The sequence below is a fragment of the Leucopleurus acutus genome (assembly GCF_964270905.1).
Source record: "Leucopleurus acutus genome assembly, chromosome: 8".
Taxonomy (NCBI): Eukaryota; Metazoa; Chordata; class Mammalia; order Artiodactyla; family Delphinidae; genus Leucopleurus; species Leucopleurus acutus.
The window spans coordinates 9,219,853-9,244,897 of NC_139151.1; the positions used below are offsets into that span (position 1 = coordinate 9,219,853).

At 42.8% G+C, this 25,045-nt stretch overlaps 1 protein-coding gene across 1 annotated transcript in view; it reads left to right on the top strand.

Annotated features, from left to right (window-relative positions):
• Positions 1-2,048: 2,048 nt before the first annotated feature.
• Positions 2,049-25,045, top strand: part of FEZ1 (fasciculation and elongation protein zeta 1) — a 40,651-nt gene continuing 17,654 nt past the window's right edge. The window contains exons 1-3 of the mRNA XM_082844515.1: positions 2,049-2,107; positions 8,368-8,723; positions 15,725-15,824. Coding sequence (XP_082700641.1) covers positions 8,413-8,723; positions 15,725-15,824 — 411 coding nt within the window. The 5' untranslated portion in view covers positions 2,049-2,107; positions 8,368-8,412. The remainder of the gene's footprint in view (positions 2,108-8,367; positions 8,724-15,724; positions 15,825-25,045) is intronic.

A 25,045-nucleotide genomic window follows, 5' to 3' on the forward strand; every position in this document is an offset into this window, starting at 1 on the left:
CTTCAAGCCTCAATCTCTTTCCCAATTCCAAAGCCATTTCCACATTTTAAAGTATTTGTTATAGGACTTCCCTGGTGGTGCAGTGGTTAAGAATCCGCCTGCCAATACAGGGACACATGTTCGAGCCCTGGTCTGGGAAGATCCCACATGCCGCGGAGCAACTAAGCCTGTGCACCACAACTACTGAGCCTGCGTGCCACAACTAGTGAAGCCCATACACCTAGAGCCTGTGCTCCACAACAAGAGAAGACACTGCAATGAGAAGCCCGCGCACCGCAACGAAGAGTAGCCTCTGCTCGCCGCAACTGGAGAGAAAGCCCACATGCAGCAACAAAGACCCAGTGCAGCCAAAAATAAATAAATTTATATAAATAAATAAATAAAACACTCCCTCCTTTTTTAAAAAAAAGAAAAATGTGTTACAGCAGCACCCCACTACTGTGCACCAGTGCCAAATCAAATCCCAGAGACAGAGTTTTGGGTGAAGAAGAAAAGAATAGCTTTGTTGCTTTGCCAGGCAAAGAGGGACACAGCGAGCTCCTGCCCTGAAAAACTGTGTGTCTCAACCCAGGAGGATTTGCTGAGGAGTTTTATAGCAGTGGTTCAAGTGTGGGGTTGCCCATAAGATCAGGGTGTGTCCAGGGCCTGCACTCCTTTAATCTGGTCTCAGGTAATCTCTTGATGAGTTTCTTTGGTTCCTTTAATCTGGCCTCAGGTGGTCTTCTCTGGAATGAAGAATACTGACATCTTCCATTTCTTGGGGGTTTTACTTCTATAAAGAGCTTAAAGATGTAGTTATGTGTATCCCTTGAGATGGAACCAGGACCTGTCCCAAGGCTGCACTATTGTTTCTTGGCTGTTTCTCCCTTATCTCTGCATCCCCTCCCTTCCCTGATTAGCAACTGTTTGAATCTGCCCTTTGGAACTCAGGGAAGGTCATGGCGGCTGGAGTCTATTCCCTACAAACAAGAAATGGGGGACATGGAAAGGTTTCTGTGCCCAGGAGCCCCACAGGGTCCTGCTCGGTGTCACTACCAAAATCTATGTTAGTTTCCTATGGCTGCTGTAATAAATAACCACAAACTGGATGGATTAAAACAAGAGAAATTTATAGTTTCATGGGTCTGGAGACTAGAAGTCCAAAATCAAGATGTCAGCAGGCCCATGCTCCCCCTGCAGCCTCTAGGGAAGAATTCTTCCTTTCCTCTTCTGGGTTCTGGTGGTTCCAGGCAATCTTTGGTGTCTCTTGGTTTGTAGTTGTGTCCCTCCAGTCTCTGCCTCCTTCATCATGTAGCTTCTTTCCTGTTGCTCTGTGTCCTCTCTACTTATGGGGACATCAGTTATTGGATTTAGGACCACCCTAATCCAGTATGGCTGCTTCTTAACTAACTACATCTGCAAAGATCCTGTTTGCAAAAAAAGTCACATTCTGAGGTTCTGGGTGGATATACACTTGGGGGGGAGACACTATTCAACCCCTTACAGGTTCCAAGTAGCACAGTTTGGAAATCAATGCACTAAACTCTGCACCTATTGAAGGCAGGCCTGCCTGCCTTCAATTTTTACCCTCCCCGCCCCCCCCAACCCCCCCCCCCCTCCAGGTTCTAGCACACGTCATAGAATGCTTTTTTAAAAACGTTGCCTGGAATTCATACCTCTGCATTCACAGCATCGTTATTCACAATAGCCAAAAGGTAGAAAAAACCCAAATGTCCATAGAGGGAAGAATGGATAGAGAGAATGTGTTATATACATACAACAGAATATCTCTCAGCCTTAAAATAGAAATGGAAATGGAAATGGGATTCTGCCACACGCTGCAACATGGATGAACCCTGAAAGCATTACGCTAAGTAAAATAAGCCAGACACAAAAGGACAAATACTGTGTGATTCCACTTACAAGAGATACTGAGAATCGTCAAATTCATTGAGATGGAAAGTAAAATGGTGGTTACCAGGGTCTGCAGAGAAGAAGGAATGGGGAGTTAATGTTTAACTGGTACGGAGTTTCAGTTTGGGATCCATGAAAAAGTTCTGTATATGGATAGTGGAAACGTTCGCAGCTTTCTCGGCCAGAAGCCAACCCCATCCTGCGTCTTTGGGAGGTAAAAGCGTTTATTACTTTTGACTCGAGGTCTGAACCCGGTTCAGCGTGGCAGGCATCCTTTCACTTGCTCACCCCAGCCCCCAGCAGAATAGAAGGGGGAGGCCAGAAAGTCCAGGGAGGTCTTTGAGTGTGTCTGCGGGCATCCGCCTGCCCGTCCACTCGGCCACCCGCTTATGCTTTTATGGGGAAGCTACAGTGTCAGGCCCTCCCTGTGAGAAATCCACACTGGGAGTTATTGCAAGCGCACATCTTGAGCTTCTGAATATTCATGAGGGAAGCAGAAAGACCAATGCTAAAGGGGGGAGAAATAGTAATTCATAAATATTAATAAAGGCAGGCCACATGCACCAAGTAGGGCTAGGAATGTTAACGAGAAGATGACGTCCGGGGCCTGCGCGTGCCCGTTGGGCGGGTGCCCGGCGCGGGCGCGGCCCCCGGAGCCCGGGCACGAGCGCGGGGGAGGTGGGGGTGGGGGAGGAGGGGGGCCGGGGCGGGGAGGAGGGAGCGGAGCCGGGCGCCGGCGGAGCTGCGAGGGGAGCGCTCGCTGGCTCGCGGCTGCCGCTGTCGCTGAGCTGCGCTCCGGCCGCTCCCCGCGGCCAGTGGATGGGGGTGTCCAGCTGAGCCCCGCGATCCGCCTTCCTCCTCCAGGACCCGCACAGGTGCAGTCGCGGGGGGCGACCTTAATCCAGACCGACCCACTGCCGTGGGTGGGGGTGGACGGGGGTGGGGAAGGAGGCCCCGCGACTTGGGATGCTCCGGCCGGCAGGTCTGGGGGCGCCGAAGCTCCGCACCCAGGACGGTCCCATCCCGGAATCGGAAAGGGAGAACCCGGAGGCCGTCGCCCTCCTGCCCAGCCCTTCACGGGAGAGCAGCGGGGCGCAGCGCCGGCGCCGGGAGATACCGGATAATGGGCACTTCAAGCATCATCGGAGCCGCGGCCCCCTAGCCAGGCGTGTGCGTGCGTGTGTGTGTGTGTGTGTGTGTGTGTGTGTGTGTGTGGTGTGTGTGTGTGTGTCGAGAGGCGGCGCGGTTTGGGGACTGGGGGAGGCAGGGAACGCAGCCCGATGGTGCTGGAGCAGTGGGTCGGTACCTCCTCTCAGGACCGTTATCTGGTCCGGCTCTCTCAACGCCCCAGAATCATCTATGCCTCTAAGAACCTGACCCCGCACCCCGCCCGTGCCCCTCCTTGGGACGCCGAGCCTCCTCTCCCCAGGGACCGTGCATTCCTGCAGTGTCAGAACCGCTGGCAGCTGCCGCAGACGCTGGCGGAGCGATTGTTTTACCGCGAACAGGTCGGAGAAAGGACGGGTGTGATGGTGGTGGGGCACGCTGCCCTCCTGTGGGCCCAGGGCCTCTGGGGCTGGGAGCGCATCTGACGGAGCCCCCAGGGGGTACATCACAGCCCTCTCTTCTTCTCTCTTCCCTATTCCTGCCCTACTCGCCGCGACACCTCCCGACCCCCTCCGCTCCCATGTCCCGGTCTTGTTTGGCTGAAAGGGCCGTGGCCGTTGGAGTATGCGTGCGGCCTGCGCGGGATGTCCCCGGCTTTCTTGGAGCTCCAGGCATTGTGCTGCTTGGAGGAGCCTTTCTTTACCCCAACAGACTGGGGGAGGGGGATGTGAGATGAGGGTGAACGGAACAGCAGGAGGAGGGGGAAGGGGGAAGCGGAACCACAAAGGGGTTGCTGACTTCTACGCGGTGAAATACTCTCTTTCCGTCAAAATGTGCAGCTTGGCAGGAACATGTACACTGACTGGGCTTTGCTGAGGAGCAGTGGGAAACCGAAGGTGGGTCAGGGGAGGGCAGCTTTAGGGATGCTATGGGGGGGTGGGTGGGCATAGAATCAACTGGTCTGTGGGGCAAGTAGTGGGAAGAAGGGGAGATGGAATGGGGCCTGTGTGGAGGTGCAAAGGCCCAGCAGGGGGAGGCATGGTGAATTCTCTGCTTCTCCGCTCAGCAAAGCAGGCACTGGGAAACGGTGCTGCAGCCCCGAGCTGCAGCTACTATGCACCATTGTGCTGCACGAGAGGCTAACCGTGTGTTTCCTACTGGGTCTCTGTTAAGTTCTGAGCCGTCTTTTCTTTTCCAAATTACACCATCTATTGGGAACCAAAATAAATGGAATAGATTATAGGACATAAGCAAACTATAGTCCTGCACTCTTATTCTATGATAAAGAGAAAAAGACAAGACCACCCTCCTATGGTTCCTTCCTTCTGCCATTCTTCATGTATTTTTTTTTTTCAAATTGATTTTGGAAGTATAGAGAAAGAGGATAAGCTCTCAATTGAATTATCCCTAGCTTTTAAGGGAAGGAAGCTTCTGAAATGAGCTGTGACTGAAGACAAGGGCAAGCTTGCCAGGATGCAAGAGTAGGACATCTCATTTGGGGGGCATAGTTACCCCACCAAGAGAGAAGAGCAAAGGAAGGAGGGAAGGGGAACCATTTAAGAAGGACTGCCAGCTCTAACCCAGAGACCCCTCCTTGAGGCCTTGGTGGGGCCAGTCAGATGCCTGGCTCTCACCTCCTCTGCCACAGCCTGGGCTCTTTCTACAAATTCTGGGCTCAGTTTGGGAGTCAAGTGACTTTGATTTTCAATGCAGGCTCTCAGTTTTAGTTTCCTCCCCACCTGGTCGTTCATGCGGAGCTTCTTGGCCCCTGGGTAGTGAGTGAGTTGATGAAAAGAAATCAGGCTATATTGCAGATTGTTCAAATGATCACATTTCTGAACTACAGAGCTGTGATAGCCATTTCTTCTTTTATAATCTTCTAGGTGAATCTATTTTCTCCAGAGCCTGGGCTGAGGATAGGTGCTTTCAGGATAATCTTCTTTGTTGCCAACGCTCAAAACTCAATCGTAGCCCTAGGTTCCACTTGGCTAGCCCTCTTGTTACTGGTTAATGTTATAGATTGTGCTGTTTCAAATCAGCACCCTCCTTGATATCACCTTCTCACACCAGCTCCCTTGTCCTCTCCAGGAAGAGTACAGATTTAAAGGAAGTGTCATATCTGGAGTACCAGCTGGTTAGCTTTCATGTCTCTCTGAAATGGAACCAGTGATCTGAGTGGCTTTGACCACATGAATTGAAAATAGCAGGGGTGCCTTAGTAAAAAAGATGGTAACATTCATTCAGCGATAGTTCTCTCATTTGATAAGCATTTTGAAGCGTCACACCTGGAATTTCATGGCAAGGATAGTTTTTCTTCTCCTTGAAGCACTCTCACCCGACATTTCCACATAACAAGTTAGCCTCGCTTTCCTCATATTATTGACATTTACTGGATACTTCATGCATTCCACACATTGTGCTTAGCACTTCCAAGATTATCTCATTTACTCCACCAAATAACCTCCAATATAAGTGCTATTTAAACACCATTTTATGGATGAGGAAGCTGAGTCAGAGAGGCTTATAATTTGCCCAAAGTCTCATAGCTAGGAAGTAATAGGAACAGGATTGCACCCTGGGGCCCGGCATTAGCCATCAGAGTCCTTCCTCTCTCCATACGAATCCCTTGTCTGTAAAACCTTCCTTACTCTCAGTTGCACTCAGTGATCTTTTCTAAACTCACTTTTTTGGCACTCGGAGGTTCCTAATCTTTTTTGTGCTATGGGCCACTTTGCCAATGTAGAGAAACCTTTGGGATCCTTCTCTGAATATGCTTTTAAGTGCATAAAATACAATATGGTTATATTCAAAGAGCCCTTAGGGGTCTGTCGACCATAGGTGAAGAAGCTCTAGCTGGTAATTAGTTGTGGGTATATTGCTTAATAGCTGGATTGTCCAATATGGTAGCCACTAGCCATACGTGGATATTGGACACTTGAAATGTGGCTGATCCACATGGAGACATACTGTGAATGTAAAATACACATTTCAAAGACTTAGTATGAAAAAAGAATGTAAAATGTCTCATTAATATTTAAAACTATGGATTACATTTTGCAATGGCACTATTTTGTGTATATTAGATTAAATAAACTATACTATTAAAATATATCAATTAAAAGTATTAAGTTAATATGTTATTAAAATTAACTTTCAGAGGCATTAACTCTATACCAACACCTTCATTTTAACAAACGAGGAAATCAGGACCCACAGTGCTTGTCACTCAGCCAGCCTTTGGCAGGTCTGTTGGCTCCTGAGCCTGTGTTCTTTCCAAGCTGTCATAATACTGCTTTTATATCTTCTTGTATTCCAAGGTCCTGTTATGTTGCCTTTGCAGACTGTAAATACTCAGAATATGTTTTGATGAGATGTGTTGGTAACTGACTTAATCCCAGGAAAATCCCAGTAAGAACTGGCCGGGTCCTCACCTGGCATACCCTCTGCCTCGCTTATTTAGAGTTTTAGTTTTGTAGGTAGAGGCGGAGAATGGCAGTCCTGGGGCAGAAGCCGTGGTTTTTGCTGTCTGTTTGGTCCTCTTGAGGTAGTGGTTCCAATTTAAGCATCTATCTGGATCAGTCATCACGCAGATAGGAGGGAAAAGTTTGGTTGCCTTGCCGTGTTTCAGGGAAGGAAGCTGAGTATGTGGAGAAGGGTATGATAGACAATAATGCTTGTGCTGCCTGCAATGGAAAATGAAAACTGCGTGAGGGGGACAGAAGATCATTTGTCAGTGAGCACACATTGATTGATTGCCTCGCCGCAGGCAGTGTGTGCTAGAAACCATGGAGGGTATCCAGAGGACGTCTCTGCCCTCGAGGAATTTAAATTAAAATTGGGGAAGGGCTTGGATGTACGCACAGATGGTTAAATCACAGCGAAAGGCAGTGTATGTAGAGGACCCGGAGCTGTTGGGAAATGAAGGGAGGTGAGTGTACAGCCTTCCAGGGTGTAGTGCCCAAGGTGGTTGTGGAGTCTGGGCTTTGGAGCACATGAGTCTCTGGGTCTTATCTCTTACAGCGTACTAGGTCATTTAATCCATTCTTCTAGTTTCAGACATATGCTGTGTGTCTGGGAAAAACTCAGGTGCTTGTTTGAAAGTCTGTATTAGTGTTCAATTAGTCTATCATTTATTGATGAGAGTAATAATATCCAGGTCTATGAAGCCCTATCCAAAACCCTTGGGGCCAGGCATGTTTCAGAATTTAGATTATCTCAGATTTTGGAAGGCGATAATAGAGTGCATATTCTGCATATCATCCCCCGGGGCCTGGGGTATCAATCTCTATAATTTAAAAAAATTAAAATTTCTGCAGCAAAACACACTAAATAGGATAAATTAAAACCATGAACAGCTCTATATTCATGTAGATCAGGTTTAGTTGCCAAACGTGTTTAGGTCAGGGCAGGTTTTACCACCAAATAAGTTACGAAAAACTTCCAGGTGTTTTCTTTTTTTTTAAAAATTATTTTATTTTATTTATTTATCTCTGGCTGTGTTGGGTCTCTGTTGCTGCGCGCAGGCTTTCTCTAGTTGCGGTGAGCGGGGACCGCTCCTCATCGTGGTGCGCGGGCTTCTCATTGCGGTGGCTTCCTGTTGCGGAGCACGGGCTCTAGGCGCGGGGGCCTCAGTAGTTGTGGCTCGCGGGCTCTAGAGCGCAGTCTCAGCAGCTGTGGCACACGGACCCAGCTGCTCCACGGCACGTAGGATCTTCCCGGACAAGGGCTCGAACCCACGTCCCCTCTATTGGCAGATGGATTCCTAACCACTGTGCAACCAGGGAAGCCCAAACTTCCAGTTTTGAGAGCACATGGTTAGGGTTGTGGACCTATTATAATAGTAATAATAATAAAATAATAGTAGAACATAAACTGAACAACATAGACATTTATTATCTGCCAGGCACTGTTCTAAGCACTTACCAGTGTTTACTCCCTTAACCCTTAGGACAGTCCTTTGAGATAGGTCCTGTTATTATTTCTGTCCTGAGAAGAAAAAAAGGGAGCACAGAGAAGTTAAGTTACTGCTAAGGTCACAGCTGGTGAGGGGCAGAGCAGGATGCAAACCTAGGCAGTCTGGTCCAGAGGCTGCATGCTTAACCATTAGGCTTTGTTTTTTGGAGCAGGGAATTGGAAGCAGGTGTGCCTCCAAAATGTATGCTAATTGGGTTAGCATTATTCACACTAACAATGATATTTGAACTCCTTAAGGGTATAATAGTGAGGAAGTACGGAAGCGATGGACCAGTAAAGTGGAAGTTTTGTTTTCAGAGGGATGAGAGTTATGGAATAAGTGATTATGGTTCCTCAGCAGAGTTGGCACAGAAGTCCAGTCCAAACTCACATCACCCTGTTTAATTCTTCTAGATAAACGAATCCTGAACATTGCAGTTGTTCTATTGCTGTGCAAGAATGGAGGCCCCACTGGTGAGTTTGGATGAAGAATTTGAGGACCTTCGGCCCTGCTGCTCGGAGGACCCAGAAGAGAAGCCACGGTGTTTCTACGGCTCATCTCCCCACCATCTAGAGGACCCCTCCCTCTCTGAGCTTGAGAATTTTTCTTCTGAAATAATCAGCTTCAAGTCCATGGAGGACCTGGTGAATGAATTTGATGAGAAGCTCAATGTCTGCTTTCGGAACTACAACGCCAAGACCGAGAACCTAGCTCCCGTGAAGAACCAGTTCCAGATCCAAGAGGAGGAGGAGACCCTGCAGGATGAGGAGTAAGCTGTCTTAATTGCCCTCTCTTGCCTCAGATTAGAGCCCTGGAATCTGGGGCTTCCTGACGTAGAACGAGTTTCTGTCCTTGGGTTCATGGCGTATTACTTATATTTTTCTTTGTGTGGCAGCGCCCTGGTAACTGCTGACATTGTTCAGTTATGTCCCTTTACAGTTACTCATAGAGCTTTCTTAAGTTGAAACCACAAAGGAACGAAGGATTTTTAGGAAATGGGTTTTCTTAGATGCAAAATTGAATTTCAGGAGCATGGTACATTTGGGGGTCTGTCTATCTTCAGCTTTCTTTATATCCATGGTAACCCACCCAGATATTAGAAATAAGGACCAGAAAAAAATTTAGTTAACTGTGACAGAGGAATATATGTCGTTGGAACAATTTGCTTTACAAAACACCAGGATTGTGAAAATCTGCAAATTGTTTATAACCCCTTAGGACTGGAAAAATTATCTACAAATGTTAAGATATGTCCAAATAAGAAAGCATACACGTTGAACCGAGAGAACAGGGAATCACCCTGAACACAATAAAGGTGACACCAGGTGAAGTGGCTTTTGAGTATGCAGATTCCCTGGGTCACTTACTAGCCACCTTGCGGGGTCTTAACAGAAGTCAAGAAAAGGAATTTGAGAAAAGTGCTGTTCAAGGAGGGACTAGAAAAGAGAAGAAGGGAGTGATTTGTCATATAAATTAAAGAAAGGTGTTTGGGGCATTTAGTAAAAATAGGCGTAAATTCCCCGTAGGGATAAAATATGCATCAACTGTTCTTTAGGGATCACACAAGAAATGTCAAGTTGTTGGCAGTGGAAGTTTGGAGCAACTGTACTTTTGGTTTCTCTTTTTATGGACTTGGGTGGGAAGAGTTGCCCCTGAGTAAGTGGGGGAAGAGTTTTGTCCCACAGGATTGAACCTGATTGTATTGGGCAGATAGTTGCTTATTTGATGACTACTGAGACTGTATCTCTGTGAATACAAGGGTTGTATATCTGTCTGTCTTATTCATTATTATCTCTCCACTGTCTGATTCAGCACATGGTGTGTAGTAAGTGATCAAATAATATTTTTGGAGTGAATATTGAATATTGAATTACCTGGATAAGCAATAATAGCTAGCCTCGTAGGTGCACTTAATGTATTTCTAGGCCCATGCCACTTCCTTCTTTTCTTTTTAATTAATGCTAGCCTGAAGGCATGATCACAGAGAACATTTCACTCTGGTGACCAGTACTATAACTGTGGGCTACGTGTTTCAATTCAATCTTAAGTTTCAAATTGATTCTTTTAGATTCTGAGCCTTTTATAATTTGCCCAACTCCTCAAGGTCAAAAAAGAATGGCTCTGGGGCTTTATTATACAGAGTAGCTTTTACTGCTATCTACTTCATTGCACCAGGCAATGGACTAGAAACACGATGAATTGCGATTTTCATACTCTCACTAACTCGCTGTGTGACCTTGGGCTTGTCACTTAACTCTAGTTGACTGCGTGGGTCCTCATCTTTGGGACCTCCCGAGCTCAATCTTGATGAAGCAGGGCTAAGGACTTGCCAATAAGCTAATTTCTCACCTCACCCAGGCTGTGCTCGGAAAATTCCTTTTGCTTCCAACAAATCATTTCTCCCCTGTCCAAACCACCCCTTTGCCTCATTAAGGACAGAGGCCCAGCAAGCAGGTTCTTACTCTTTCCTAGCACATTAGCAGAGGCCACTCAATGTTAATTACCATCACATGAGATTATTAGTCTTATCCTGATTTTTCTGACTTGCCTGCCTCATTGACTGCCTCAGCTAAATGACCAAAGGTTGAATAATTCCTTAGAGATAAAATATGATTTGGGGAAAGCGTGGTGGGAAGAATCTGGGACGAGAAATCGTAACACAGTGGTTTCTAGGCATTCCGCGTATCTAAAGCTTTACAACTTAAAATAAAAATGTGAATTAAATTACACACTTTGTTTTAGAGACACCTATCAAGCTATTTCAACTGTAAAATTATGATGAGGTAAAGGAAGAAGATAATTTAATATCCAGCGCGGTTAATAGTCTCCTGAGCCCTGCTCTGGTGTTCTAATAAACCTGCCTAGGTTTAGTAGTTAGAGATTTATTTCATCCACCCATGAGTGGAAAGTGTTTTGGGTGGGTTAGAACCATACAATAGAGGCTTCAAACAAAAACAGTGAAATTCGTGGTCAAACTAACCTCCTGAAAGAGCATGAATCAGAAAGCAGGGTCAGTGATTCCCTTTGACGTTTTGACTTCTTTAGTTTTCATTTGGAACTATGTGACTCAGAGGGAATAGGCTGAGATGTCAACTCTTCTCTGATTTGTCAGGGCATGGAAGTCCTAGGCATTGAAAGAGTCAGTATGTATCTATATGTATTTCTTGTTTCTAAATTTAGAAAATATTCCAGAATCTCTTCTTTGCATATGTAGGAACACCCTTTCCTTTGTCATAAGAGATCCGACCTGGAGGCCTACAGAGTGGGAATGGTCAGCCCTCACCCCACTTCCTGCTTCTCCGGGGTCCCTGTCTTACAAGGACCCTGGAGACAGAGGGGCCAAACATGTGAGAACACTGACAGTCCTGTCCTTCCGGTAGAATTACTGGATTAAAGGTCATGTTAAAAATCAAGTTCGCATGATAAATAAACACGCTGGAGTCAGCCATGCTTTAAGTCGAAGAGAAGTGACTCCGAAATAATCAGATAGGGAAAGTTGACAGATGCCTGTGATCTTTAGGAAAGTTAATTCTCTTCTCAGAGGTTCAGTTTCCCCATGTGGAAGGCCGAGATAGGATGGATTCTACTGAAGCATTTGAAAGAATCTAAAAAGTTGTTCAAAGTCATTGATGTGTTAATAATTCATAACTCCTAAGTATTAACAGCAAAAGTATACTCATGTTAACACACATCTAAGTGTGGATATTGGCCTGACTCGACACAAATAAAACTGGACAAGGGCAGTAGCCAGCCTAGAGGGGCTTAAGGGAAATGTTCCCAAGTTGGAATTCTAACAAGCACTATAAGCTGTCCACCATATTGTCAGGAATAGGTATGTAGGGGTGTGTGTGTGTGTGTGTGTGTGTGTGTGTGTGTGTGTGTGTGTGAGAGTGTGTGTGTGAGGATTGATGTAGCCTTGATAGCTATGTTGCCAGTTCCAGACCCAGATTTTTGGATACGTGTCTTGTCCAACCTGTTCTGTTTGGTTTGCTCATCCTCTGCTAGCATCCTTTTCCAAATCCCTAGCCCTCCATGGTGAAAGATACTTACGGTCATTTCTATAGGCATCTAAGCCCATGATATAAAATATGCACATGAAAAGGCTTTTCTGTTATTACAGGGACTGAAGGAGCAAATTGGATCTCAGGTGCCGTGGCAGCGTAATGACAAGAATGGAGGGAACCTGTTTAATCTTAGTTCTTTGATGAAAGATATAGTGGATAGCTTTCAAAGTCTCCTTTCCCCGAGATAAGTGTCAATAGCAGGATGCTTCTCAGGAAGTGGAGTTTTACAGTCCACCCAGGATGCTTCTAACAGGGAATATATCTCTTCCCAAGAACCGTCTTAGGATAAGATGGATAACCCCTCTGGGGAGAAAAGTCCGTCCCATTCTCTCCCTCACAGAAAGCTTTGTGTTTTTCCCTCCCACCGCCATTCTTCGTTCCTGTGCCTGCCTTTGCCGTCCATTTTACCTTCCCCGGGCTGGAGATCTAAACAGAAAGCAGGCGTGTACCCTTGCTGACCTTCCCATTTCTCCTTTCATAGATTGATGAAAGCACCGGGTCCAGAATAATGCAGTTATAGACTTTTCACGCAGAGCCGGCTGCTGAACTGCTGTTCTAGGTTGTGATTTGGAACTTGCCATATTGTTCTGATGCCCATGCCCATCATAAAGTTCATAAAGAATTGGAATAGTTAAGTGGGTAAGAATATAGGCTCTGTAGCTGTATTGCCTGGGTTCAAATCCAACCTCTGTCATTGCTGGCTGTGTGAATCTAGATGAGTTAATTAACTTCTCTGTGTTTCAGGGTTTTTTTCTCAGTATCTGCCTTATAGAGTTGTGAGGAGTGAATGAATTAATCCACAGAGAGTTTAGGATAGTGCCTGGCTTATGCATAGTAAATGCTCAGTAAGGTTGGCTGCTATGGTTATTATTGTTAAATGGGCACTGAATGAATACGGGAAGGGTGTGCAAGTGATGACAAAGAGGTGAGAGTCATTCTATTAAAGGCTGCTTATGAACCTCAAAGGATAAAAAGTATGTCCATCAGAAAGCAAGAAGAAAACTTGAAACAGAAAAAGGATGGCTTGATATCCCGAGGAGATAAAGGTTTAGGGAATTGTCACTAAAGGTCTAGAATTAGAAGGTAAAATCCAGAGTATGTCAGTGAAGGCTCAGGTGAGAAAAGTTGCCACCCTAAATGATTGGAGGCAGTCTCCAGTTGTCAGTTTAAGGATATAAACAGTTTCAAGGTCATTGGAAAGTGTGCGGTCCGTTAAAGGTTCCAGCTTCCATCCTATCTAGGAGAGGTACAAAAGGCTCCTGCCTGTTTTGGGCTTTGCTGAATTTTATTTTTCCGGGCGCCTGCTGCAGGGTCAGACCTGAAGGTCAGTGCCTGCATGCAGTTGTTCATTCTCGACGCAGAGTGTGTAATGCAGTGATGCACGGAGGACTTGACTGCTGACCTTCCTAGTGGGTGTGGCGCTGGGACTTTTGGAGACAGCAAAGCATATTTGCCTCTTGGCTTTAGAATGCTAATGAGACTTGGATTTAGAATTAGGCTGGATTAATGAAGCTCTAATAGTGCTTGATGGAAACGGGATTATCACCCCTGTTTAAGACGTAGACTGAAATCCTGCTGAAGAGATGTCGAATGAACACTTGATGAGGTCTCTCCAAGTGCCTTCTTGCAACTGTACTACAAAAAATGAATACGTGGATAACCAAAGCAGTGCCATTATATTGTGTTTTCTTGAGTTGCTTTTTTTCTATCACCAAATTGTGTGCATTGTGCACTAGGAAAATCTCCTTGATTATATACCCATATGTCATATGTCATTCCAGATCTTATATCTGTTAAGAACACTCCCCTCCCCCATTTTATGTATCTGATTTCAAGTGTCTGTGCTCTGAAATATACATAAATATATATATATATACATATATATATATACACATCTTGCTATATATATAAAATGTGCACTTATCTTTTCAGCATCTTACACCATACTTTGTCACGTTTTGGATTTGATTCGTATGTGTACATAGTTGCTTATTTTTAAATGACCCTTTCCTTATATTAGTAAATCCAAATAAATTGTACTTTCTTATACCTTGTTTCACAGGTATCATTCATGTTTGATGTGCACAGGCACCTGAAGGAGATTGCACTGAGCCCTCATTATTTCATTACCTAATATTAACTCAAGCGCTGCTGGCTTCCATGGACGGCGTTCATTATTTTAGGAGCTTGGTTTACTGATTTACATTAATCTCTTAGTGCTGACTAATTTATTCATTTTCCTGTGTGTGAGAGTTTGTGACTTTGGGATTTTCCCCAAACCCCTCCCCATTTTTTTCCCCAAGAAGATCTTTCTGAAATAAGTGAGTTAAGCAAAAAGAATTGTAGAATACCCTTTCCTATAATGTACCTATCAGAACTTTAAAAAAGAAACGTAATAAAGGGAACCCCATCTTCCCCCACTAAAAACTAATTGTGTAGACAGTGGTGTATTTATTGGTTCCTTTCATACATTTTCTTTGGAGTCTCCATGATAGAGACAGGGCACACTTAGACTCTACATTGCTAGAGGACAGGATTGTGCCACTCTGGGATCCCTAGAACGTTTTGGGTAATAAGTTACATTTAATAGCATTGGCATCATCCCCTTACCTACACTAGATGTCAAGGAATTAATTCTTGACCTTTTAGATTGCAGGCAGTTAACTCTTAAACAGCATGGGGGATTAAGGGTGCTGACCCCCTGGGTAGTTGAAAAATCCATTTCCTGCTGTTTCTGCCTCAAAAACAAAGGAATTAGTAAACCACAAGGGCAATAAGCTGAAACAATTTGAATAGAAGCAGGACTCAAAGCCTACTTCTTTTAAGTCCACATATTGTGATCTCTAATCGAACACAAACTTTCCTCCACACTTAGTTAAAGTGAAGAACTGTAAAATGAAAATATTGGTACTACAATATCTATTGGAAAAGAAATCCACATGTAAGTGGATGCTCACAGTTTAAACTCGCGTCGTTCAAGGGCCAGCTGTATATATAAACTAGACAATGACCCTGATCTTTTTTTTTTTTGCGCGGTACACGGGCCTCTCACCGTTGTGGCCTCTCCCACTGCGGAGCACAGGCTCCAGACATGCAGGCCCAGCGGCCATGGCTCATGGACCCAGCCGCTCTGCGGCATGTGGGATCCTCCGGGACCGGGGCACGAACCCGTGTCCCCTGCATCGGCAGGCGGACTCTCAACCACTGCGCCACCAGGGAAGCCTGACCCTGATCTTAATGAGATTCAGCCAGAAAATCTGCCCAGATCAATCTCTCTCTTCCTCCCTCCCCTTCTTCTCATTCTTCTCTGCCCATAAAAAAGGAAACATGGACATTTCTTAAGTTCGTGAGACAGGAGCCATTTGGTTGAGGGGCAGATTTAGTTTCAGGGGCAGTTTATCTGTTGCCAGAGGTGTTTTACTTGTAGACGCTACCATTGGTTTCTCAATGGTGAGAAATTCCTCTTCTCTTAAGCAAACACCTTTGGCACTGAGGCTCCTGGCCAGGGTCTATTCTCTTGGTTCCTTCTCTCCTGGTAATGCCTGAAATTCAGTTTTGAAGCTACTTCGCTCCTGCATGCTGGAAGGCAGATGATCTCAGCCTGGCACACACAGAAGCCTCTCTCCTCCCCTGGCCCAGCTCTTCCTTCCTCCAGGCCAGGCCAGGCCACAGATGTGTGCTAATGAGAGCTTCTCTTTGTTTACAGGGTTTGGGATGCTCTGACAGACAATTACATCCCTTCACTCTCAGAAGACTGGAGGGACCCAAACGTGGAGGCTCTGAATGGCAACAGCTCTGAAACTGAGGTACCTCTCTGGGGCCCCCAGCTTAGCAGGGCTTGAGAAGCTGTGGATTCCAGTTAGAAAAACATTCAGTAGTGCAACAGTCTTCCCCATTATGTACTGAAGCTCGACATCATTACTGGGAAAGTAGGAGTTGTGGAGGAAGTGAAAAATAAGATGAAGGGGGACATCCAGGGTATATGAGGTGATTGGAGTGATTGTAAAGACTGTGAATGCAGATCACTTCTGTTGCTCATCATCGACCTACAACATGCAAAATAAGGTGATCTGAAGTAAGAGAGGAGAGTCAATATAATGGGCTTTTTTTGTGTTGGAATAATGATGGTTAAAAAAAAAAATCAGGGTTTTGCATCTAAGATGGACAGTTCAGTCCCATCAAAAAGTGTTGACAGACTTGTGACCAGCTCAGGGCCTGGCTAATGGCCAGAGTGGGGACCCAGATAATAGTGAGGTGACCATGCAACGGGGAGGAATTCTTTATGAAACTCATTAAACAGGCACTTATATGGCTGGACCTGAGTCACGGTCTGTGGTTACTGATGCCGAAGAGGAAAGTAGCCTACAGACTTCTGAAAAAGGAAAGAGAAGACTTATTTTGAGTTGACTTGCATGGGTTATGGAACGTGACCTTTCAGAATATCCAAACTGCCCCTCCTAGCTGAATATACATATAGAAAGCTAAATCACGTAAGGGCTCTGTCCTTGCTAAAAGCCTGTTTCTACGTTGCTTTGTCTTCTAGTTTCATTTATAAAGGAAATTTGACAATTTCTTATCAGGAAGGGCTGTCACAATCCTGTGCGCACAGCAAATGAGGGTGGGAGGTGGATCTGATCTTTCTAGGTGCCCCAGGATTGAGTCCAAGGAAGAGCGAGAACCAGATTTCCCCTACTGGACGACATTTCTGCAGATCATTGGCCAAAATAGCACAGCAAAGAGATCAGCAATTGGCCGATTTGTTGAAAAGGTGGCTGAATACCCTTTTTAATTCTTCTAATACTTAGCCATCCAAAATACTTAAAACCGCAAGAATAGACTTCGAAACAAAGAGATTTGCTTCAACCCTACTTAGCATGGATGTGGGATGTCTCAGGTCCTGTTTTGAACTCCCGAGCGCTTTTTTTCTCTTGCGGTACTTATATGGATCGTGTTTAGTACTTACCCAAAATGCAAAGGAGAAGATAGGCAATAATGGAATAACCCTAGTGACTGAAATGAAATCAGGTCCGTCATGGTGCAAAAGGCAGATTTTGCTTTGTTATCTCCTTTGCCACCTTTCCAACTCATTTTGTGGATTAAGCCAAAGTATATATAAGATAGCCTACCCTTCAAAAGGACTCTAATTTATCCTCATTTGCAGATTTCCAAGAGGGTTAATATTTCAGGGCAAACTGAATGACCCTGAGAAGGATGATCTTGAGCTCTGCTCCTTGTAGAATATTCTCCATCTGACCCACGGGAAATGGACGGCGTAGCAAAAGTGGATGGATTAAGGTTGTTTTATTTTAGCCTCCTTTATTATCTGGATTCATTACAGTAGAAGCTCTTTTCACTGACATCAGTTTAAACGACTTGCTATATAACCAGTGCTCTGTATTCCTTCTGTAAAACATGCCAACCGAAAGCCCTTGGCATGCGGCATGAACACGACTGGTAGGCTTCTCTCTGGGAAGTCTTATCTCTTCTTCCACTTAATTCATTGCCAAGAATCAGTTGTGTTTGTTCCCAAACCTGTTCATGCTTGTCCTTGTGACTGTAACTAATGTAATGAAATGTTATGGAAACTGTAGGGTTATGACTGCAAAGAGTCATTTTTGCTCTTATAAAATCAAAGTAACACATGTGTGTAATTTTAAAAGTCAAATAATACTTTTAAAATAATACGAGACAACAAAAAATATAAACGGCAGTCTCTGACTTATCTTTCCTGGCTCCATGGAGGCAACCACTTCGACTTCTTATAGCTGTTTCTTTTGGCGGGTACCTACAATTTTCTAAATAACACATTTATGTTACTACTTCTTTGATTATCTAAAATGAATAATTTTGGCTGTTGTCCATTATGGAAGATAAGATTTAAGTCTCTCGCATCACCTCAAATACTCACATTTGGCCTTCCCCCTTGTCACCAATTAAATCAATATTACAAGTACACACTAGGGTAACTGTGTAAATACTATTTCTGGCTGAATCATGTAGTGTTCTATAAGAATATTTCCTCTCTTGTACAACTTCTTATTTAACCTGGAGTGAAGAATTGCCTTGTTTTTTCATTTGCTTAGCTTCCTGTATATCTATCATTAGTTCAACCCCAAACTCTGAGTGAACTCTACATCTCATAATATGTTTTAAAAAAATCAGATGGTCTTTCAATTCAATCAAAAAAAAAAAAATCCAAACTAGTACCCTCCATCTTTTTGCTATAAACTAATGTGGTTGTACTCTAGATCTGGTGCACAGCTGTTGTCCTGGGAAATCTTCATGTCTCTCTATCCTGTCCTCTGACTGCCATGCTTTTATTTTTCTGGGCATGTTCCCTTGTTTTGGTGAAAAAAATTCAGTATATTCTTGAGAAAGGGTAGAGAGGAATATATTTGTTAGAATAGATGAGAGTGTCTTTATTCTCCCATCATACTCTTGATTGAGAATTTGACTTGATAGAGTTATTTTAGGCTGCAAGTGAATATTTACTCAGAATTGCAAAGCCATCATTATCTTTTCCTCCAGCTTTCAGTGACGATTGAGAAGCCCCATTTAGAATCCATTCTGACTCTTTGTCTTTTCTATGTGACTCTCTTTTGGTTCTCTTTAGAAGCTTTCAGAATATTCTCTTTTTCCTTTCTCATTTCTTTTACAGTAATGTGCCTTAGAGTGAGCTTTATTTTTTCATTCAGATGAATTATAATCCATGGGCCCTTTTGACCTGGAAGCTCATGACTTTAAATTGTGGCATGGTTTCTTGTTATTTCTCTGAAGATGAATTATTTCCATTTTCTGCCTCTGTTGAGATGATTATATGGTTTTCTCCTTTATTATGTCAATGTAATGAATTACATGAATTGAGTTTCAAATGTTAAATCAACCTTGCATTCTTGAGATTAAAGGCAACTTGGTCATGGTATATTACTTTTCCTTTTTAGTCATAGCTTTACTGAAGGATAATTGGCATACAATAAACAGCACATGTTAAAGAGTGCAGTTTGATAGGTTTTGACATATGTATACGTCTGTGAAACCATCACCACAATCAAGATAGTGAGCATGTCTGCACGTCCATCACTCTTCCCTTTCACCCCCCAATCTTCAGGCAACTAGCTTCTGTCATCATAGATTAGTTTGCATTTTCTAGAATTTTGTATAGGTGGAATCACGCAGCATGTACTCTTTTTTCGGTCTGATTTTTAAAACTCAATATAATTATCTAGATATTCATCTATTTTATTGCATGTATCTACATACATTCCCTTTTATTGCTGAGTAGTGTTCCATTATATTGATATACTATAATTTGCTTATTCATTCACATGTTGATGGACATTTGGTTTTTTTCCAGCTTTTGAATATTGCGAATGAAGCTACTATGAACATTCTCGTATAAGTCTTTTTGTGGACATGTCTCTGTTTCTCTTGGGTAAAAACCTATGAGTGGGATGTCTGAGTCATATTGTAAGTGTCTTTTTCACTTTTTTTTTTTTTTTTTTGTGGTACGCGGGCATCTCACTGTTGTGGCCTCTCCCGTTGCGGAGCACAGGCTCCGGACGCGCAGGCTCAGCGGCCATAGCTCACAGACCCAGCCGCTCCGCGCACGTGGGATCTTCCCGGACCAGGGCACGAACCCATGTCCCCTGCATCGGCAGGCGGACTCTCAACCACTGCGCCACCAGGGAAGCCCTGGACAGCCTTTTTGATTTTAGTCATTTGAGTGGGTATATAGTAGTATCTTATTTTAATTTACATTTTCCTGGTAACAAATGATGTTAAGCATCTTTTCATGTGCTTATTCACAGACCATGCATCTTCTTTGGTGAAGTGCCTGTTCAGATCTTTTGCCCATTTTCTTAGTGGGCTGTTTGTGTTCTTAGTAATGAGTCATTGGAGTTCCTCATGTTAAAAGATAAAATGAGGCATATTAAATTTCTGAGAGTTTACCTGAGCAAAAATCTGTTCGAATCAGACAATGCCAAACCCAAAGTGGGTAGGAGTGCTCCATCGACAGGAGCTAGAGGAAGGACTTTTACAGAGAAGAGGTGGGAGCAAAGGAAGGAAATTATCTGATTGGCTGTAGCTTGAGTGGTTGTATCATCTGGAAAAGTCTGGGTGGCTGTTTGTGAGTGGCTGTCCTTTGGTTTGAGTTCTTAACCTTGAGGGATTAGAGGTTTTGGTTTGCTTAGGAGGCTCCTGAAGCATTCAAGTCATCTCAGTCTAATAGCCTCTTTGTTTACTTATTTTAACACATATATATTCTAGGTATAGTCCTTTCTCTGTTGTATGTTTTACAAATATTTTCTTCTTGTCTATGGACTGTCTTTTCACTTTATTAACAGTACATTTGAAGAGCAAATGTTTTTTAAATGTGATGAAGTCCAGTTTATTCATCTGTGTTTAATAGTTTGTGCTTTTTATGTAGTACTTAAGAAATTGCCAAGCCCAGGGTCACTAAGAGTTTTTTCTTAAGTCTTCTAGAAGTTTTGTAGTTTTAGCTCTTATATAGTTTATGATCCACTTCACGTTAGTTTCTGAATATGGTGTGAGGTTAATGTCAGGGTTCATGTGTATGGCTATCCAGTTGTTCTAGTACAATTCATTGGAAATATCCTTTCCATATTGAATTGTCTTGGCACCTTTGTTGAAAATCAGTTGACCTAAATGTGTGGATATATTTCTGAATTCTCTGTTCTGTTTCACTGATATATGTGTCTATCTTAATGTCAGTATTATGCTATATTCATTACTGTAGCTTTATAATAATGTCTTGACATAAAGCATAAGTCTTTCAACTTTGTTCTTTTTTTTCAAAGTTGCTTTGGCTATTTTAGGTCCTTTGCATTTCTGTATAAATTTTGTAATCACCTGATCAACTTGTACAAAGAAACTTGCTGGACATTCAACTGTGATTGTATTAAATCTATAGAACAATTTATGTATGTAGATCAATGTTAATGTGATGAATTACACTAATTGATTTTCAAATATTAAACCAACCTTTCATTTTTAAGATAAATCCCACTTAGGTGTGATAGATATCCTTTTCACATAATGTGAGATTTGATTTGTTTATATTTTATTAAGGATTTTTGCATCTATGTTCATGAGGAATCTTTCTTTTTAATTTTCTTTTCTTGTAATGTCATATGGTGAATTGGGAATTTTTCTTCTTCTATTTTCTGAAAGAATTTGTGTTATATTGGTATTATTTCTTCCTTAAATGTTTGATTGACTACACCAATGAAACTATCTGGACCAGAGGTTTTCTCCGTGAAAGTTTTTGATTACAGATTCAATTCCTTTAATAGATATTGGGCTGGGCTTCCCTGGTGGCGCAGTGGTTGAGAGTCCGCCTGCCGATGCAGGGGACACGGGTTCCTGCCCCGGTCCAGGAAGATCCCACGTGCGCGGAGCAGCTGGGCCTGTGAGCTATGGCCGCTGAGCCTGCGCGTCCGGAGCCTGTGCTCCGCAACGGGAGAGGCCACAACAGTGAGAGGCCCACGTACTGCAAAAAAAAAAAAAAAAAAAAAAAGATATTGGGCTATTTAGATTTTCCGCTTCTTCCTGAGATGATTTTGGTAAAGTGTGTTTCTTAAGGAATTTATTCATTTAATCTAAATCATAGTATTGACCACAAAGTTGTTTATGATATTCTCTCATTCTTTTAATGTTAGTAAGATCTATAGTGATGTTCCCTTTTTTATTACTGTTATTGTTGATTTGTGTTTTCTCTCTCCTCTGTCCCTCTCCCTCACCCCCTTCTCATCAGTCTGTTTTTGGGTTTATCACTTTTATTAATCTTTCCAGAGAACCACTCTTTTTTTTCTCTGTGTTTTTTCATTTTCTAGTGTGTTGATTTCTTCCCTTAACTTGATTGTATTCTTCTTTGTATTTAAAATAGGGTTTTACTTCACCCTTTATTTTTTAAGCTTCTAAAGTGGAAGCTTAGGTCATATTTTAAACTTTAAAAAAATGATCTTAGTCTATTTGGGCTTCTATAACAAAATACGACAGACTGGGTGGCTTATAGAAAACAGAAATTTACTTTTCACAGTTATGGAGGCTGGATATCCACGATCAGGGTGCCAGCATGTTTGATTCTGGTAAAAGGTCTCTTCCAGCTTGCAGACTGTCAACTTCTGACTATGTCCTCACAGGACACATGGTACAGAGGAGCTCTGTGGAGCCTCTTTTATAGACATACACTCCCACTGATGAGGGTTCCACCCTCCCCAGCACCTCCCCAAGGCCTCCTTATACCATCACATTGGGGGTTAGGATTTCAACATGAATTTTGGGAGGACACAAACATTTAGTCCATAGTAATAACATAAGCATCTTAAAACAATAAAATTTCTTTTAAGCATTGCCTTAACTGAATCCCACAATTTTGATGTGGTATGTTTTCATTATCATTCAGTTCAAAATATTTTCCAGTGTCCTCTTTCTTTTTTGGCCTATGGGTTATTTAGAAGAATGTTTATAGATATTCTGTCATTGATTTCTCATTTAATTTTGTCAGAGAACAAAATCTGTACACATTAAATCTTTTAAAATATATTGAGACTGACGTATGACCTAGCACATGTTGTATCTTAGTGAATGTACTATGTATCACTGAGAAGAATGTATATTTTGCAATTGTTGGTTGTGATGTTCTAAAAAGGTCAACTAGATTAAGGTGGTTTATAGTATGGTTGGACTCTTTATATTCTGATTTTTTGTCTGTTTATCTTATCAATTATCAAGACAAGAGTGTTAAAAATTTCCAGTTATTACCCTGGATTTGTCTATTTCTTTCTTCAGTTCTATTAGTTTTTGTTTTATATATTTCGAAGCTCTGTTATTAACTGCATACACTTTTATTATTGTTATGTCTTCCTGATTGACCCTTTTATCATTATGAAATATCCTTCTTTATCTCTGGTAATACTGCTTGTTTTGAAATCTGCTTTGTCTGATATGAATTTAACCACAACAGCTTTCTTATGCTGTTAGGTATACATTTTTTTTAATCCTTTTACTTTTCATCTATCTGCGTCTTTAAAATGTGTCTTTTATAGATTGTATGTAGTTGGGTCTTTTATATTCAGTCTGACAATGATAATCTGTGCTTTTTAGTTTATTGTGTTTAGTTCACTTGCATAGCATTTAGTTCATTAACATTTAACATAACATTGCTAGTTTGTGTTTAGGTGTACCATCTTGCATTTCTATTTGTTCCATCTGGGTTTTTTGTTGTTATTGTTCCTCTGTTTCACCTTTTTTTTGGTTAATCAAATACCTTTTGGTATTCCATTTTATATCTACCTTTGGAGTTTTAGTTATACCTCTTTGTATAGCTGTACCTTTTTTTTAGTGGATGCTAGGTTGGCATCTGCTCTCTAGCATCTCTTTTTTTTTTTTTTTTTTTTTGCTGTACGTGGGCCTCTCACCGTTGTGGCCTCTCCCGTTGCGGAGCACAGGCTCTGGACCCACAGGCTCAGCGGCCATGGCTCACGGGCCCAGCCGCTCCGTGGCATGTGGGATCTTCCTGGACCAGGGCACGAACCCGTGTCCCCTGCATCAGCAGGCGGACTCTCAACCACTGCGCCACCAGGGAAGCCAGGGAAGCCCTCTAGCATCTCTTTTGCTGTTGTCTTTTCTCCAGTTCTCTTTGTCCCTGTGGGATATTCTCTTTTGATCTCTTTACTCTCACTTTAGCAGAGTTTCAGGAGATAACTGCGTGTGCTCAATCTCCCACGTACCTTCCTTCTACTGTTCAAAAACAGAAACAGGAAACAAAAGTTGTGTTGTAATGTGGATGATGCAAGAAAGACTACATGAAATTCTACTCGGAGGCCCACGATGGAAGAAAAGGTCTTGGCCTTACGTTAGGCGCTTGGTGAATGAATAAATGTACATTTATGTTTTTAGGTCAAAATAATCTGCTTGAGCTATGTATGTATGTATGATTATTATTCACAATTCTCCACTTTTAATTGGGTTTTTCAGTTAATGAACCTATTCTGTTCCTGACTGTGATGTAAAAGATGGTCTCTTTTATCCCTGTTACTTTAATTGATAGCAGATGGTGGTCCTCTTAGACAAGAGGAAATGGGAGTCTAGGACAGTAAGTTACATCCTTCTGTTTTCAGGTGAATAAGCAGCTCATTTATCTGTGGAGCTGGGACTGAATATAGGAGGTGATAGTATTGCCATTCAGTCCTCTCCTTTTCATTCCTTCTTTCAACAAATATTTGTTGCCACGTGCTGTTTGCTGTGTACTGGTGCATCTCCCTTTGGGGATATAGAAGCACTGACTTAACCCACACAGATGGGTTAAGTTGCCCTTTCCTTGGGCTGGGTACATATTGGTGATTTTTTTCTCTTTCTTTTACTTTTTGACTGGAGGTGAAAATGTATCGCTACCTCTTAAATTTGGTCAAGAAGACAACCACCCATGTGAAACAGTCGTGGTAAGGAGAGGGAAATATCGTGCAGTAGAAATTCCCTTTCCTGTGAATGGAATCATCTGGAATGCTTTAACAAACAACACTGGTTAATAGGCATTATTGGACACAAGAACTTGATGTCATTTTAATTCTCACTCAGACTCCTGTGCACCTAGATTTAGCATTCTCATAGTCTCCAGGGAAGATTCTCTGCATTTATTTTTAAGCTTTAAGTGACCAAGTTACAGCCCTAAAGGCACACCGTTTACCGAAAGCAGGAGGAGGAAACAGCTTGCTGAATAGTATGGCCAGGCTCATTTCTGGATCTTGGTCTTCTATTCTCAATTCTGGAAAGAAGTCACTCAGAAGAATGAGGTTTTTTTCTTGGAAGAGCCATAGTTCACTTCAATAATATGGAGACAACTTGAAGATTTAGTCTACAGAGAAATTTCGCCCCAATTTGACAGCCTTCTCGTTTCCACACAAGAATCTAAAGAACTCCCTGCAGTAGTTCCTCTGCATGTGTCATATATTAAGGATAAGAGTATTCATACACTCGTCCGTATACCTATGTGTATGAATATATA